Raw genomic sequence first — 12,463 nt, 5'->3', positions numbered from 1 at the left:
ATGGAATAAGTGGCAGATATGAAAAGGAGGGGATAGGTAGATTTTTATTATCGGTGAATGGTTAAACTCGCCGCTTTCTTAGCGTGAGCAAGTGCGGCATGTTCTAGCATTAGTTTAGCATAGTAGTGCCTTTTCCCTAGACTTAGTGGACTTATTCCAGAATCTGTTTCCTGGCAGGGCGATTAAGCTAAATTTTTTAAGACCCTTATCTGGGGCAACTACATGATCCACTACCCAGAGCGGGCACTATTCCCAAAAGTTTATTCCATTAGGCAGGTACGGAGCTTCCTATTTTGGGTCTGAATTCACAGCAATCCAATAACACGACCAATGATTCCACAATAAGAAAAAGAATTAAAATAGCAGTAGAAAGCGATATTAGTGCTATAAGGATAGGCATAAGGCAGTAAATAAACCTAGTAGTAAGCAAGTGAATTTATACAAAAAAGTAGTCCTTGCACTCTCTAAGCCTTCAAATGTTGCAAAATCCTGTCAACTTCCTCACCTGCTGCCACGAGGATATCTTCCGCCTCGCGAGTAGGCTTCCATCCAATCTTTCGTCCATGCTCAGCTACAAAGGTGCATCTGCCAAGCAAAAGAGAACAGGTTAGTTTTTCATGCAAGGAATAAAAGAAACAGCATTTTACTTACGTTCCACCAAGTTGTGGAGCAACAAAGTCCTTTGGGCAGTTCAGAGCATTTGCCATTTTTTGAAGTATCTCGTCATCTGCATCTTGAACCGTAGCGTCATCGATGATACCCCGTTGAGCAAGGGTCTTTCCAAATGCATTGTAGATGTCATTCCACGGTACACTTCCCGATGATGCAAGGTAATAGCCGAGCTTTCCATGTCCTGGATCCTGACCTATCAAGATTGTGCGCAAGATCTGTACATAGAGGTTGGTGTTATCGGCAATGTGAGAAACGGGCCAGATCTGTATCAATAAGTAGGTTAGCTAAGTCTGAATGATGATGATTTGTTCAAACGAACCGGGGCTCCAGCGTCGGTTCGATACACCCTTCGAAGTGCCTTGGCTGCCTGCACAATGGCGACCGTCTGAATTGAGATAGGGTTCCCAAATCCGCGGCCTTTACCATCTACAAAGTAATATTATCATCAGTCTTCGGGTGATAGAGCCTAGACAGGAAGAGCCTACAAACAATACAAGGCGCGAAAATATAACTCTTGACTTGACTGGCTTCGGAGAGTTCAATGATGGTATTATTCGTGTCCAGAGCCTGCCAAATCTGTCAATGCTACAATGACAGCCAAAAATCCCGCACTTGGGAGGACGCAGTGTGAATAGACTTACCTCCTGAAATCTCATCAAAGGTGCTCGTTGAGCTTTCTGCACGGCAAACAACTCTGGGTCATTGTCACTCAATTCACGGTCGGTCGGAGCACCGGAATGGCTTGAAAACATCTTGGCACCAGTGGTCTGCTATAATCAGTATTCGCGCCCTCTATTTGCTTTCTGACAATAATCCATACATGTAAGAAATGAACATCAGAGCCGGTCTTCTTCTTGAGCTCGCCGAGGGCCTTGATAAAGAGCTTCTGAGAAGCGGGGGAGACAGCGTTAATCAGAAAAAGGACAACGGTTATTTCATGGCTTAGAACAGCTTCGCGCACGGCATCCTCGTTATAGACGTCCAATGTCAGAGGTTCTGCACCTAACTGCTTGACGGCATCGGCTTGCTCTGAGCTTCGAATAAGTGCAAAAAGCTGCCCGTATTCGGGTAACTCTGTGCTGGCAAGTTCCGCCAGGAGGTCTCCACCAAGATAACCAGAGGCGCCAGTCAAGAGGATATTATGAGGCATAGTATGCGCAATGACGATGTTGGAAAATGAAGTTATAAAGAGATACCAGAGTTGATGGTATTATTTATATGAAGTAATATATTAATAACATAGGATAATGAGAAATAGTGATGAAATTCTGAACTTTGAGAGGCAGCTCTGTGGAGTAGTCTAAAGTTTGGTTGTATCAGGTAAGACGTGATTTGTAATACTTGTTCGGTAAAAGCGCATCATTGCCGACGATCACGTTAAAAGCATAATCTACCGAGTAAAAGCCTTCTGCTATAATAGTGCAGATTAAAAATGATTATGCTGGAGAGAAGGGCATGATTCGTGCTATGCTAAATGGTTCACGTCATGAGAGCAACTTTCTGACACCGTTCAATCTGATGGGCGCTGGTGTTTACGCTTAAGATGGCTATGAAAATCTGATATTAAGTTGCTAAAAACCTGGGTCGATTAAATCCTTTACTTGGAAGAGAAAATGTCGTTGGACGCAAAGCATCATCGTCGTTATATCTTTCAAAAAAAAAAAAAAAAAAAAAAAAAATACTGGCGCTGCCTGAGATATCTGTGTTCACTTGTTTGGTCTCAAGACTTACCAAACCTATGCCCCCTCTATCACCCAGTCGGTCGGTTGCGCATTGGCTTTGCTATCTGGCAAGGCGGTGGGATAATGAATTGGATCGTGTCAAGCAAATGGACATCTAATGGCGGACTCGTGGCGCAATCTAGATTGCCATCGTTCTGTTATAGGAGCATGGATTAGATCTCTTAAACTCTCCTACCCTAGAGAGTCAATTTGACTGAGAAGCCCGATTGCTTGTGATGTTCATTTTCTTTGTTGGGATCCACCTGCGTCTATAAGATCCTGGCTTCACACTAGTCCGGATTAGGTATATCCGCAACTTACGGCGTAGTCCAGTCTACATTATATCGGAAGTCTTGCAAGTTGTGGCAAACCTATCTCGCTCTTCTGGTCCTGGGTTTACGAAAGGAGATGTCTGTGAAGAAACACTGTGTCAGCGATGTCAGGCTCTCGTCCAGACTCGGAGATTCCGCCAGCCACGGAGTCACGGACAGCTCTGTTATACGTACTCTAGTACCACCCACCAAGCAATAACCCCCTGACCACAATTCCAATCACCGCAAGTACTTTCTCTCGTGGACTTGTTGGCTTCCGGCCCTGATTCACGGGATCGGCATTGCATGGCAAGCGTTGTCGCGGGGCCCCGCACGTCGAAAGGAGAGAGAGAATAGGTGTCTATTGACTTTCACTATCATCTGTGCCCCGCTTGGGGTTCTGACTAGCTACCTTAATTGACCAATTCACAAGATATGTGTGTTACAGTGGCCATTGAATTATTCCTACTGTTAAAGCAGCTTTCAGCTGGGTAGAGATGGATGACGTAAAGCGAGGGGATGGGAGCGACTCGAAAGCTCGTGAATGACGGAAGTGAGAGCTATTCGCCTGTGTCTATTCGTGTGTCACTATAGTCTTTGCCATCCAGATTATAGCAATTTATATAAGATTGACATATACGGCAACAAGGCCGCCCATATCACATAGATAGATAGGTTTTGAGAAAACGCGTTGGCTGTATTTGCCTTCAGTGGATTCCTTTTCCTCTTGATGGCTGATCTAGACCTGTTTCCTTTCATGCCGTATCTAGATTAATACCTATTAACCCCAGCTGCCCAGTTAACGACAATCTGAGCCAGGTATTGTCTGTCAAAGTCATCTCCGCCATGGTGCGGCCCTTCCAAATTTGGTAGCTGCGGATCGGTACTACCTAGGTAAGTAGCTCCGCTAGTGCACACCCTGGAGTTTCTACATATCACTTAATCAACTCGGTCTGGGTTATGTTCTAATTGTGGGATTATAAGGCTCCACCTAGACAAAACTTCCATATTTTATTAGGGAACAGAAGGAAAGATTCCCTGAATCATTCAATGGTTACGTCAAGAGTAGTACATTCCACTAGCTCATACTAGCCAGTCCGAGGAGAGGTTGGGATTATAAGAGCCCAAGACTCGCCAACTCTGAGTAAGTATCATCATCTCAATCCAGATCTCACAAACATCTAAGACGACCATGAGCATCCTCTCAACCAGATCCGTAGCCTCAAAGTGCCTGAAATGCCCGGCATTCCAGGCTGGCAAATGTGCGGGAACCATCCCCAACAAACGACGTATGGCAACAGAGGCCGTGCCTCCCACCCGGAAGAACAAGAAGGAGGGAGATATTTCGTCTGTTTTCACATCATTCTCTGGTCGAAAGGCCGAGCCGCTCCCTGATAGATACCTAGATCTCAAGCGACAACTTACTATTGGGTTTGAAGAGCAGATTCAAAAGTCGTGGGATGATTTAGTTGAGGTTCTCAAGGTCCGAACCGAAGAGGTTGCTACGAAAAGGGAAGGTGTAAGTTCATGAGCCAATTGTCTTTCTGTCTCCAAGACAAGACTCGGTGCTAATAGAACCTAAAACAATAGATCATTCCTCAGGTCCAATTCTCTGATATCCAAGCCAACACTGTACCCTCCTCCAGCATTGAGGCTGTTCGAAGGACTGGTGTCGCTGTTATCAGGGGCGTCATGCCCAAGGACTCTACCGAAGCGCTTCTTGAAGATGTCCGTGGCTACTTCTCGAGACATGCCTTCAAGGGCTTCCCTGCGGACTCAGATAAGAAGGTTGGTCTCCAATAATTACTCATGCTTTTTTAAAACTGAGTCTAATCTCCATTTGTTAGGTTGTTTATGAGTCCTACTGGAGTCCATCCCAGGTCAAGGCACGATCGCACCCCAACATGCTTGCTACGCAGACGTGGATGAACCATTTCTATACTGCTGACGCTGATCAAAAGAGTAAGCACACTCTAATACAACTTGAGCTGATACAAGAGCTGATACAAGAGCTGACCTGGTTTTGACAGTTGATCTCAACACTCCCCTCTCATACTGCGACCGAGTTCAGATTCGTCCCCCTGGAGATACCCAATTTGCCCTTTCGCCCCATGTAGATGGCGGAGGTGTTGAAAGGTGGGAGGATAAATCCTACAATCACGTCTACCGAAAGATCTTCCAAGGAAAGGTATGATAATGATGAGAGCTTCTGAAGCCGGAGTGTAGCTGACATTACACAGTGGGACGAGTATAACCCATGGGATCTCACTGGTCGACTTGATGCCAACATGAACATGCACGACGGACCAGGAGGATGTTCCGTGTTCCGAACCTTCCAGGGTTGGCTCGGACTATCTCGCCATGGACCTCAACAAGGTACTTATACAAGGTTTATTAGATGAACGAGTCGCTAACAAGATTAGGAACACTGGTTGTCCATCCTATTCTGCAGCCTTCTACAGCCTACTGGATGCTTCGACCATTCTTTAAGCCTACTAGAAACGGTTCCCTGGATGGATGGAAGTTCTCTCTTGATGATGACGATGGCAACGTCTTCCTTCACGGCGCCAACCCCGGAACAGCACAGGAGCACAACCCCGACCACCACCCTCACCTCCGATTGAGCGAGACTATGATCCCATATCCTACTGTTGAGCCCGGTGATACCGGTGAGTTCTGTTAATTGGTTAACTTGAAGCAAAGCGAGATAACGCTAACTTGTGCAGTGTTCTGGAGCGCGGACACTATCCACGGTACAGAGAACAACAATACAGGCGATGTAGATGCCTGCGTGTTCTATATCCCATCGGTCCTATTGACTCCCAGCAACGCGGTATGACGTTTTATACCCCTCGAGAAGAGCCTTTGCTAACTATTCTCAGCATTACGTCGCGAAACAGAGGGACGCCTTCCTACAGGGAATTCCTCCGCCTGACTTCCCCGGTGGTGCCGGAGAGTCCGAGTTCTCTGACAAGGCCACCACCGAGGACATTCTGAGTGACTCTGGAAAGCGAGCGATGGGTTTAAGCCCTTTCAGCACTTCAGAGACAACTAAGGAGAAGGAGAGTCTAGTGTCTGAGGTAAACAAGATTCTGGGCTACTAAGCCCGATATAGGGAAGAAGCATAGCTTTGTAGTAGGGAAAGGTAGTGGACAGATCCCTACTTAAGAGTATCTCTTCCTCCCAGAAGGTAGCTTTATCTGCTGGCAAGTAAACTCACTTGAAGTACCGGGATTGCGTCCCAAGGTGCATTCTTAAGTAATAATCCTAGTTCCGCTGTCCTCTTTGGTGTCGTGAGATCAAATACTATCAAGATGTCCATGACAATTATATGCCTCTTTGGGGTTTTCACCCTTGTATTTATAGTATGGATATTTGTGCTACGAGCATGGCTCACATTCCCACTTATTCTACAATTCATGTTTCCAAGCCGACCGCTTCTCGCATTATCCTCCGTGTGGCAAGCATTCCAGTCCACAACTCGATTTGAGGGAGTCCCTGTTCAACGAAAAGTCCAGGCACACGCCTAGTAGTGTAGATCATGGTTCAGGTTTGGAGATCCACAAGATAACGAGGCATTGACTGTCCTCGAACTCACGTTGTCACTTCCGTGGCGACAGGTGACTCTTCCTGAACCTATACAGAGTGTATATCTAGAGTTGCACGACACATGGACGACAATTCACTTGACATTGGGCACGACACCCGCATAACAAAGCGCCGCCGCGTCACGCTCGCCTGCAACTTCTGCCGCACCAAGAAGATCAAGATCAAGTGCGATGGCGCGGAACCAAAGTGCTCCACCTGCAATCTATACGGCGCTGCCTGTGACTACCCGCAACGTAGTAGGAAGCCGGAGTTCCGGCCGGACAACTCCAGCATCTCCTACAGCATCAGGCGACGACCGAGTTCTTGCTGGGATATCTCCTTGCTCAAGTGGCCGACATTGAAGGAGCCGTCAAAAGTGCCTTGGAATGTCTGGAAGGTGATAGTAGAGCTGATAACGATCGGTACCAAGGAGTTTGGAGGAACTCTCGATTAAAGGAGATTACCCTTATGATGGGAAAGCTAACGCTGGTAGCGTTTAAAGTCTAGGTTATTACACAAAATGGCTTTTTCTTATGCTAGCTTTGGCTTATAAAGGCATTCCTATATACTGCTGTGATTATTCAGATACTAGGCTTGCAGTTAAAGTCATAGTTATAGCCAGGGTTGTAGTCACAGGGAAAGAAGAGGAAGCCAAAGGAATATATTGCCCTTAGTAATATATAAAGTGTCCTTATTTACCCATGTAAAATGCTGCTAAAAGCGATCTATTATATCTTTATAGATAACCTCTTTTCCTTACCAAATACCTTCCGTGCCCTTTGCGATACCGGCTATGGTGCCATAGGCATAGCGCGCCCTAACTGTGGCATCACGAAGGAGCTGAAGGATGCCAAAGAGGATGATAAATCCGGCAAAGGCCCCTTTCCCCTTCATTCTAATGAGGTATGAGCTATCCCTATAGAAGACTGCAAGGTATGGTTATTAGACGGGATTTCTACGTATGTTCCTTACTAATTCGTCTTTCCTAGGTCGTGTAAATCGGTTAGCAGGATAGCAGCTACATGCCTTTTCGTTATATCCAAGCTGTGGGCATCGCCTTCCGCCGCGGCCCTTGGCAAGCCCTCCTTTGGTCCTTCCTTCTCGATATTGCCCTTGTTAATAGCTTCATTTTACAGCTCAAGATGACCTCCTCTAAGTGGCCTCCCTTTAAGACCCTTCAGAAGTGGAAGGAATGCATCTGCAACGACAAAAAAGAGATATCGTACAGGGAAGAAGAGGACATCGGTGATACAGAAATACATAAAAAACACATACAAAGAGATATCAACCATGTCTGGCGAGGTGTCAAATCAGACTGCCTAGCTTGTAAGGGCTTTAGGGAGGGGCAGCCCCGACCCTTTAAGAAAAGGAAGCTCGAAAAAGGATCCCTGCAGCCAATAACAGGCATAAGAACCCAGGGGCCAGCAGACGAGGTACGGCTGCAAAGTGTGTGATGTAGCTATTTATAACAGAGACCTGCTGGTACTTCTATTACACACCAAATTAGGTGTGTTTAAAGGTTCCCTTTGATCTCATCATTTTGATTGGTCTTACACCCTTGTCGTGACCCCGCTGGAGGCTTGTTCCGGTCAAAGATAGGGGCTCGCGGCTGAACGTCGATGGCATGTGAATAGTGGATTATGGAAATGTCTGGTACCCCGCTTGTGGCTGGCTGAGCTGAGCAGCTCTAAGCAGTAAAGATGCCTTCATATGGTACACAGTATATATATTACAAGTCACTGGAGACCGGTTCCAATTACTAATCAAGTCAATGGCAAAGCTTGATACAAAGTCTGCTGGCTTGCATAAGCCCATCGCAACATGATCATTACGATATCAATCTTCATATTGTTAAAAACCTGTTATCTGGAACATTTGACGTGACTTCGAGACTTCTCGCAGTGTTATCTCAAAATTCAAGGGCCGCAGATAGTCACCCAACCGATTACCAAATCGTGACTGGCCAAGCTTCTAAGATGGTGTGTAGGTGAACAAATCACAGTGGAATTCCCCATCAGAAAGCCAACTACAGGACCCCCGCAATTCAAGTACTAGATTTGTCTAGACCAGCCAAAATGATATAGCATGTGTAATTCTTACATTCAAAAGTCCAAATAAGCTTGAAATACGAAGTAAAGTACTGTGGTTTCATGCTAAATATGATAGATCTTTTTGATAGTCTCACATTCCCAATCCCTTCCGTTTTCCTGCGGAGATCAAGCCGGAATATGCCGGACAGAGATCATAAGTCTCGACTGCTTTGTATCGGAGAATTACTTGTCCAAACACATCCTAAACTGGAGCCAATAACACTCCCGTAATTCGTGCAAAACACGAACCAGGCTATTAGCCCTATGGATATCTCCCCCGGTGTGACGTTCAAGAGCAGACGCAGTGGTCTAAGGTGGAGGCGTTTGTTCGGCCACGAGCGGCAATTCTCCGAGATATGGTGAAAGAAAAAGGGACAGCAACAGATAGGAGAGCATTTTGGTATGTAGAGTAATGGTTCATTGTGTTCACCTAAAAGCTAAACGCATTCTCCTGCGAAACCATCCCCTTGCGAACCGCTGCCGCCATAGTGCCTAAGGCATCCCCAACGATAACCAGGTTACTGACTTTCAGGCCGTGTAGCCCGCTGGAATCCTTTACAAAAGTAAGATAATAAGCCCTCGGGATCTAAATCACGTTCAGTACTTGGCTGGCGTATCTGCACATCCCAAACGATACTCACACGTAGCTCCCAATTGATTCCCCTTTTATCCGAACAGTTCTTCTCTCCTGGCTTTACGAAGTTAGTGTATAGATTCGCATACACCATGCCATTATATCCGTCTTCCGTATCCTGGATAAAAGCAGAGAGAGGCTCCATTGAAAATTTGTCATAGAACCGGGTTGTATGAATTAGCCTCTTCCAGGCCTCCTCTCCTCTGAGGGTCTGCCCGCTTTGGGTTTGGAACTCAAAATCCTGCGTGAACCACTTAGTATGCGGCCCCGACTGGGAGACCTTGGTCTCGCAGAAGTCAGTGTTGAAGTTGCTCAAGTATCGCAAAGTAGGATGTTCCAGCGCCTTGTCATCCCACCCTTTAAAAGAACCAACGAAGCAAGGCTTAGTTCCGTAAGACATGGTAACAGAGAGGACTGGACCGTGTATTGATCCAGAGGGTAAAGCTTATTTAATCTTAATAATAGATTTTAAATAAAAAGTAGTTAGAGAAAATTAAAACTTTAAAGGATAGGGATAATAGTTCTTATATAGACTATCCAAGAGGCTCATTATATATATCTACTGTTAATATATTTTCTTATTACTTGAAAAGGTAAGACTGCCAGAAATAGTAAAATGGTTAACGTAATTAAACAATCATTTTCCCAAGCCACTTACTTAGCAGGTATAAAGGTGCACTTCTAGCCCTAAAGTCAAAGTCTCCTCTCGATCCCTATAGCAGCCACCGACGTGCCGATGATTCACGGGGGATAATGAGAAGATTGGATTTTCGCACGATCGAGAGGGTGCTATGATGACGGAACCTGATGTTAATTGGATGTAGGAGATTTGCATTAATGAGCCGCTGGCGGTCTAGATTTCAATTAGAAGTAAAGTCCAAAACCTTGTTTGAAGACGTGCTATAAGCGGCTGCAAAACCTCGAAAGCCACTTACTCCTAAGGCTCTATGCCAATTACTTTAAAATAGATAAATATTATAAGTAGAAGCAGGGTTAGAATAGTCGTGGATATCAGTAAGATTTTAGTTATAGGTTAAAATTATAATTAAAAGTTTAAAATAAATCTGTTGTAATGAAAGATAATATATAAATTAAATAAAATCATAATCTAGTATTCCATAGGAGAAGAGGTCGGCGGCCCCACCGATCAATGGTATACATGCCAGGGATTGTTGAGGCAACATTTATAGCAGAGGTAATCATAGATATCACAAAGCCACTTGAGATTCCAGAATTTTGGAAGTATTTAGTGCAATACTAAGTCTTAGTCATTGAATCTTCTCAGTTCGGAATAGCTCTACTTACGTAAAAATGAAGTTCACTACTAAGTTGCTGCAAAACCTGAATAGCCATGCCCGTACACTGGCGTTTCAGCAGAGGCGGGCGGAAGCAGTCTAACCAGGACGCTTCTCCAAGACTCTTCTCATAATTATAGCTGGCCTGGATCTCGGCCAACTCAGCCTCCAAGGCAGGGTGATCGGATGGAAGACGGCGGATTCGCCGAGAGAGCATGCAGCCTTCTCTAGCTGATCTTTCATAATAAGAAACCGAGGTGGTTTGGGAAGAACCAGCATGCCAAAGCACAAGAAAAGCGACCAAGCGAACTGGACGGCAACCGGGATACGATAGGATCCCGTATTATTTCTCATACTCGTAGTATTATTGATGACCGCAGCCAGCAGAAGGCCGATCGTTATAGCCCACTGGTAGGCCCCAATGATCACACCTCGGATCCATTTGGGAGCAGTTTCGGACTGATAGAGGGGGACTGTATGAGACCAATTAGTCACCAGAGCTGAGGATTATAGGATAAGAAAGCATACTCATTGCCGAGATCATGCAGACGCCGATACTGGCAAAGAATCTGCCGGCAATGAACATTGGGATAGCAGTAGCAATCGTTTGAAGAATAACACCAAGCTTAAATACCCAGCAGGCAATAATAAGACCAGATCATCGGCCGAGATAATCGCTAAATAAGGCTGTGATTAGAGCTCCGAAGAAGGTGCCTGCAGAAAGGATCAAGACAAGAGTTGATTCTTGGGAAGTAGTAATATTAGGGTTGCCATCGGAGTCCATGTAGCCAGTACTGAAGAGTTTCTGCCAGTAGGGCATGAAGAGGATGCCTGAGATTGTCCAGTATCTGGACAAGAAGTCAGCTTTGGGAGAGGTTGCATAATAAGCATAGGGCCACACCGTAACCAAATAGTACTCCTCCGAATGCAACAAAGAAGCCCATGGCAATGGCTGGCCATGTTTTGCCTGCTTCGCCCTCCGGTCGGGATAGAGAAGTCTTGCGGAAAAGTTGCATAGTGGAGTAAGAAAGAGAATTTGCTAAGAGTGACCTATCATCAGTCGACATCCGTGCACAAACCTCCAGACTAACCGGGGTAACCAGAACAAGGTTGGAAGACGGAGAAACGCTGGGGGGAAAGGAAGGATCGGGGGGCTCAACACGGACGTCGGCCCCGCAACAGGGGGATGGACAGTAGTGACATGGTAGCCCCCGGAAACACTTCACTGAGCAATGTCACTGGGTGTAGTCAAAGAGGGGATTCTAGGGAGCAGTGAGGGAAACCCGACAGGTGAGTCTAAGCAATCTTGTCCTTCGCCACGGAGCCCTTACCCTTTCCGATGACTGGTTGATTCACTCCTTGAAGTGCGCGTTGAGCGTATTTGAAAAAGTGCTCTGGATCTGGCTTGAGGTGTGGCAGGTTCTGTGTTCTATTATACTGGTTTTTCAGTTCAAATGGTGTCGCAGCCTGCCATTCTCATTTTATGCCTGCTGGTGAAGTCACCAAATCAAGGAAGACCGCAGCTTGTTGCGTGATTAACTTATCAAGCGTAAAGTATACGGCTCATCAACTGCACATCAGGAGTAAAATATTATATAAACTAGAGATCGAGGGACCTCGCATCTACGGCAAAGTCCATATTGACTATTTGGTACATTGCTATAATATTGACTTTGGAGATTCTGGCAATCCTTTTCCAATTTTGACTCAGTAGGAGTACTTAAGGCTAGTTTGCTCGCTATATGAACCATTGTAGGAGCTTGCTTCTTAGATATCAGGCAATAATACAGTAGCAGATAAAGACCCTAATTAGAATGGCCATCTGCAGTCCTTTTGAGTTGCTAATGATCTCATGTCATCAGGAACCATCGCCTCAACACCTATTGGAGACACGTGAGAAGTCCGCGCGGCGACCTTTGCCTTCACTATTACTAGTAAATTCCCAGCCAGTAGAATTGCAATCAGTACTAGGGTTCTTGCTAGTAAAACGCCCCAAGCAATAAACATACCTGTCACTAGAAACTCAGGTGCGAAGCCGATGCAGGTGACATACCCTATCACATCTAATGTAACAATCACGATCACTCACAAGGCAAAACCGTCAACCAGTACAACCCAGCCGGAGACTCGTGGCGATAGTAAGGAAAGTTCT

The 12,463-nt window shown here is 45.6% G+C and overlaps 6 protein-coding genes across 6 annotated transcripts; 3 read left to right on the top strand and 3 right to left on the bottom strand.

Moving 5' to 3' along the window:
- Nucleotides 1-271: 271 nt before the first annotated feature.
- FOIG_13311 (uncharacterized protein) lies at nucleotides 272-1,950 on the bottom strand. Its single transcript, XM_031214461.1, has 6 exons — nucleotides 1,493-1,950; nucleotides 1,314-1,439; nucleotides 1,158-1,239; nucleotides 992-1,098; nucleotides 652-935; nucleotides 272-585 (listed from the first exon to the last, which is right to left on the bottom strand). Exons 1-6 carry the CDS (start codon nucleotides 1,820-1,822, stop codon nucleotides 465-467), a joined length of 1,050 nt encoding a protein of 349 aa, XP_031055832.1. The 5' UTR covers nucleotides 1,823-1,950; the 3' UTR covers nucleotides 272-464.
- A 1,946-nt stretch (nucleotides 1,951-3,896) lies between these two features.
- FOIG_13310 (uncharacterized protein) lies at nucleotides 3,897-5,808 on the top strand (the record flags this gene model as incomplete). Its single annotated transcript, XM_031214460.1, has 8 exons — nucleotides 3,897-4,223; nucleotides 4,295-4,492; nucleotides 4,552-4,666; nucleotides 4,735-4,892; nucleotides 4,945-5,080; nucleotides 5,128-5,373; nucleotides 5,431-5,537; nucleotides 5,587-5,808. 8 exons carry the CDS (start codon nucleotides 3,897-3,899, stop codon nucleotides 5,806-5,808), a joined length of 1,509 nt encoding a protein of 502 aa, XP_031055831.1.
- A 566-nt stretch (nucleotides 5,809-6,374) lies between these two features.
- Nucleotides 6,375-6,746, top strand: FOIG_13309 (uncharacterized protein; the record flags this gene model as incomplete). The annotated part of the gene is made up of 1 exon (XM_031214459.1): nucleotides 6,375-6,746. The coding sequence occupies one exon, from the start codon at nucleotides 6,375-6,377 to the stop codon at nucleotides 6,744-6,746; it is 372 nt and encodes a 123-aa protein (XP_031055830.1).
- Nucleotides 6,747-7,434: 688 nt separating this feature from the next.
- Nucleotides 7,435-8,745, top strand: FOIG_13308 (uncharacterized protein; the record flags this gene model as incomplete). Its single annotated transcript, XM_031214458.1, has 2 exons — nucleotides 7,435-7,725; nucleotides 8,635-8,745. The coding sequence occupies 2 exons, from the start codon at nucleotides 7,435-7,437 to the stop codon at nucleotides 8,743-8,745; spliced, it is 402 nt and encodes a 133-aa protein (XP_031055829.1).
- A 67-nt stretch (nucleotides 8,746-8,812) lies between these two features.
- On the bottom strand, nucleotides 8,813-9,416 carry FOIG_13307 (uncharacterized protein; the record flags this gene model as incomplete). The annotated part of the gene is made up of 2 exons (XM_031214457.1): nucleotides 8,813-8,968; nucleotides 9,024-9,416. 2 exons carry the CDS (start codon nucleotides 9,414-9,416, stop codon nucleotides 8,813-8,815), a joined length of 549 nt encoding a protein of 182 aa, XP_031055828.1.
- Nucleotides 9,417-10,969: 1,553 nt separating this feature from the next.
- Nucleotides 10,970-11,327, bottom strand: FOIG_13306 (uncharacterized protein; the record flags this gene model as incomplete). Its single annotated transcript, XM_031214456.1, has 2 exons — nucleotides 10,970-11,142; nucleotides 11,213-11,327. 2 exons carry the CDS (start codon nucleotides 11,325-11,327, stop codon nucleotides 10,970-10,972), a joined length of 288 nt encoding a protein of 95 aa, XP_031055827.1.
- Nucleotides 11,328-12,463: the final 1,136 nt, after the last annotated feature.

Source organism: Fusarium odoratissimum (assembly GCF_000260195.1).
Source record: "Fusarium odoratissimum NRRL 54006 unplaced genomic scaffold supercont1.32, whole genome shotgun sequence".
NCBI classification, from domain to species: domain Eukaryota; kingdom Fungi; phylum Ascomycota; class Sordariomycetes; order Hypocreales; family Nectriaceae; genus Fusarium; species Fusarium odoratissimum.
The sequence above is the reverse complement of the archived record's forward strand: the minus strand, read 5'-3'. Positions and strand labels throughout refer to the sequence as shown.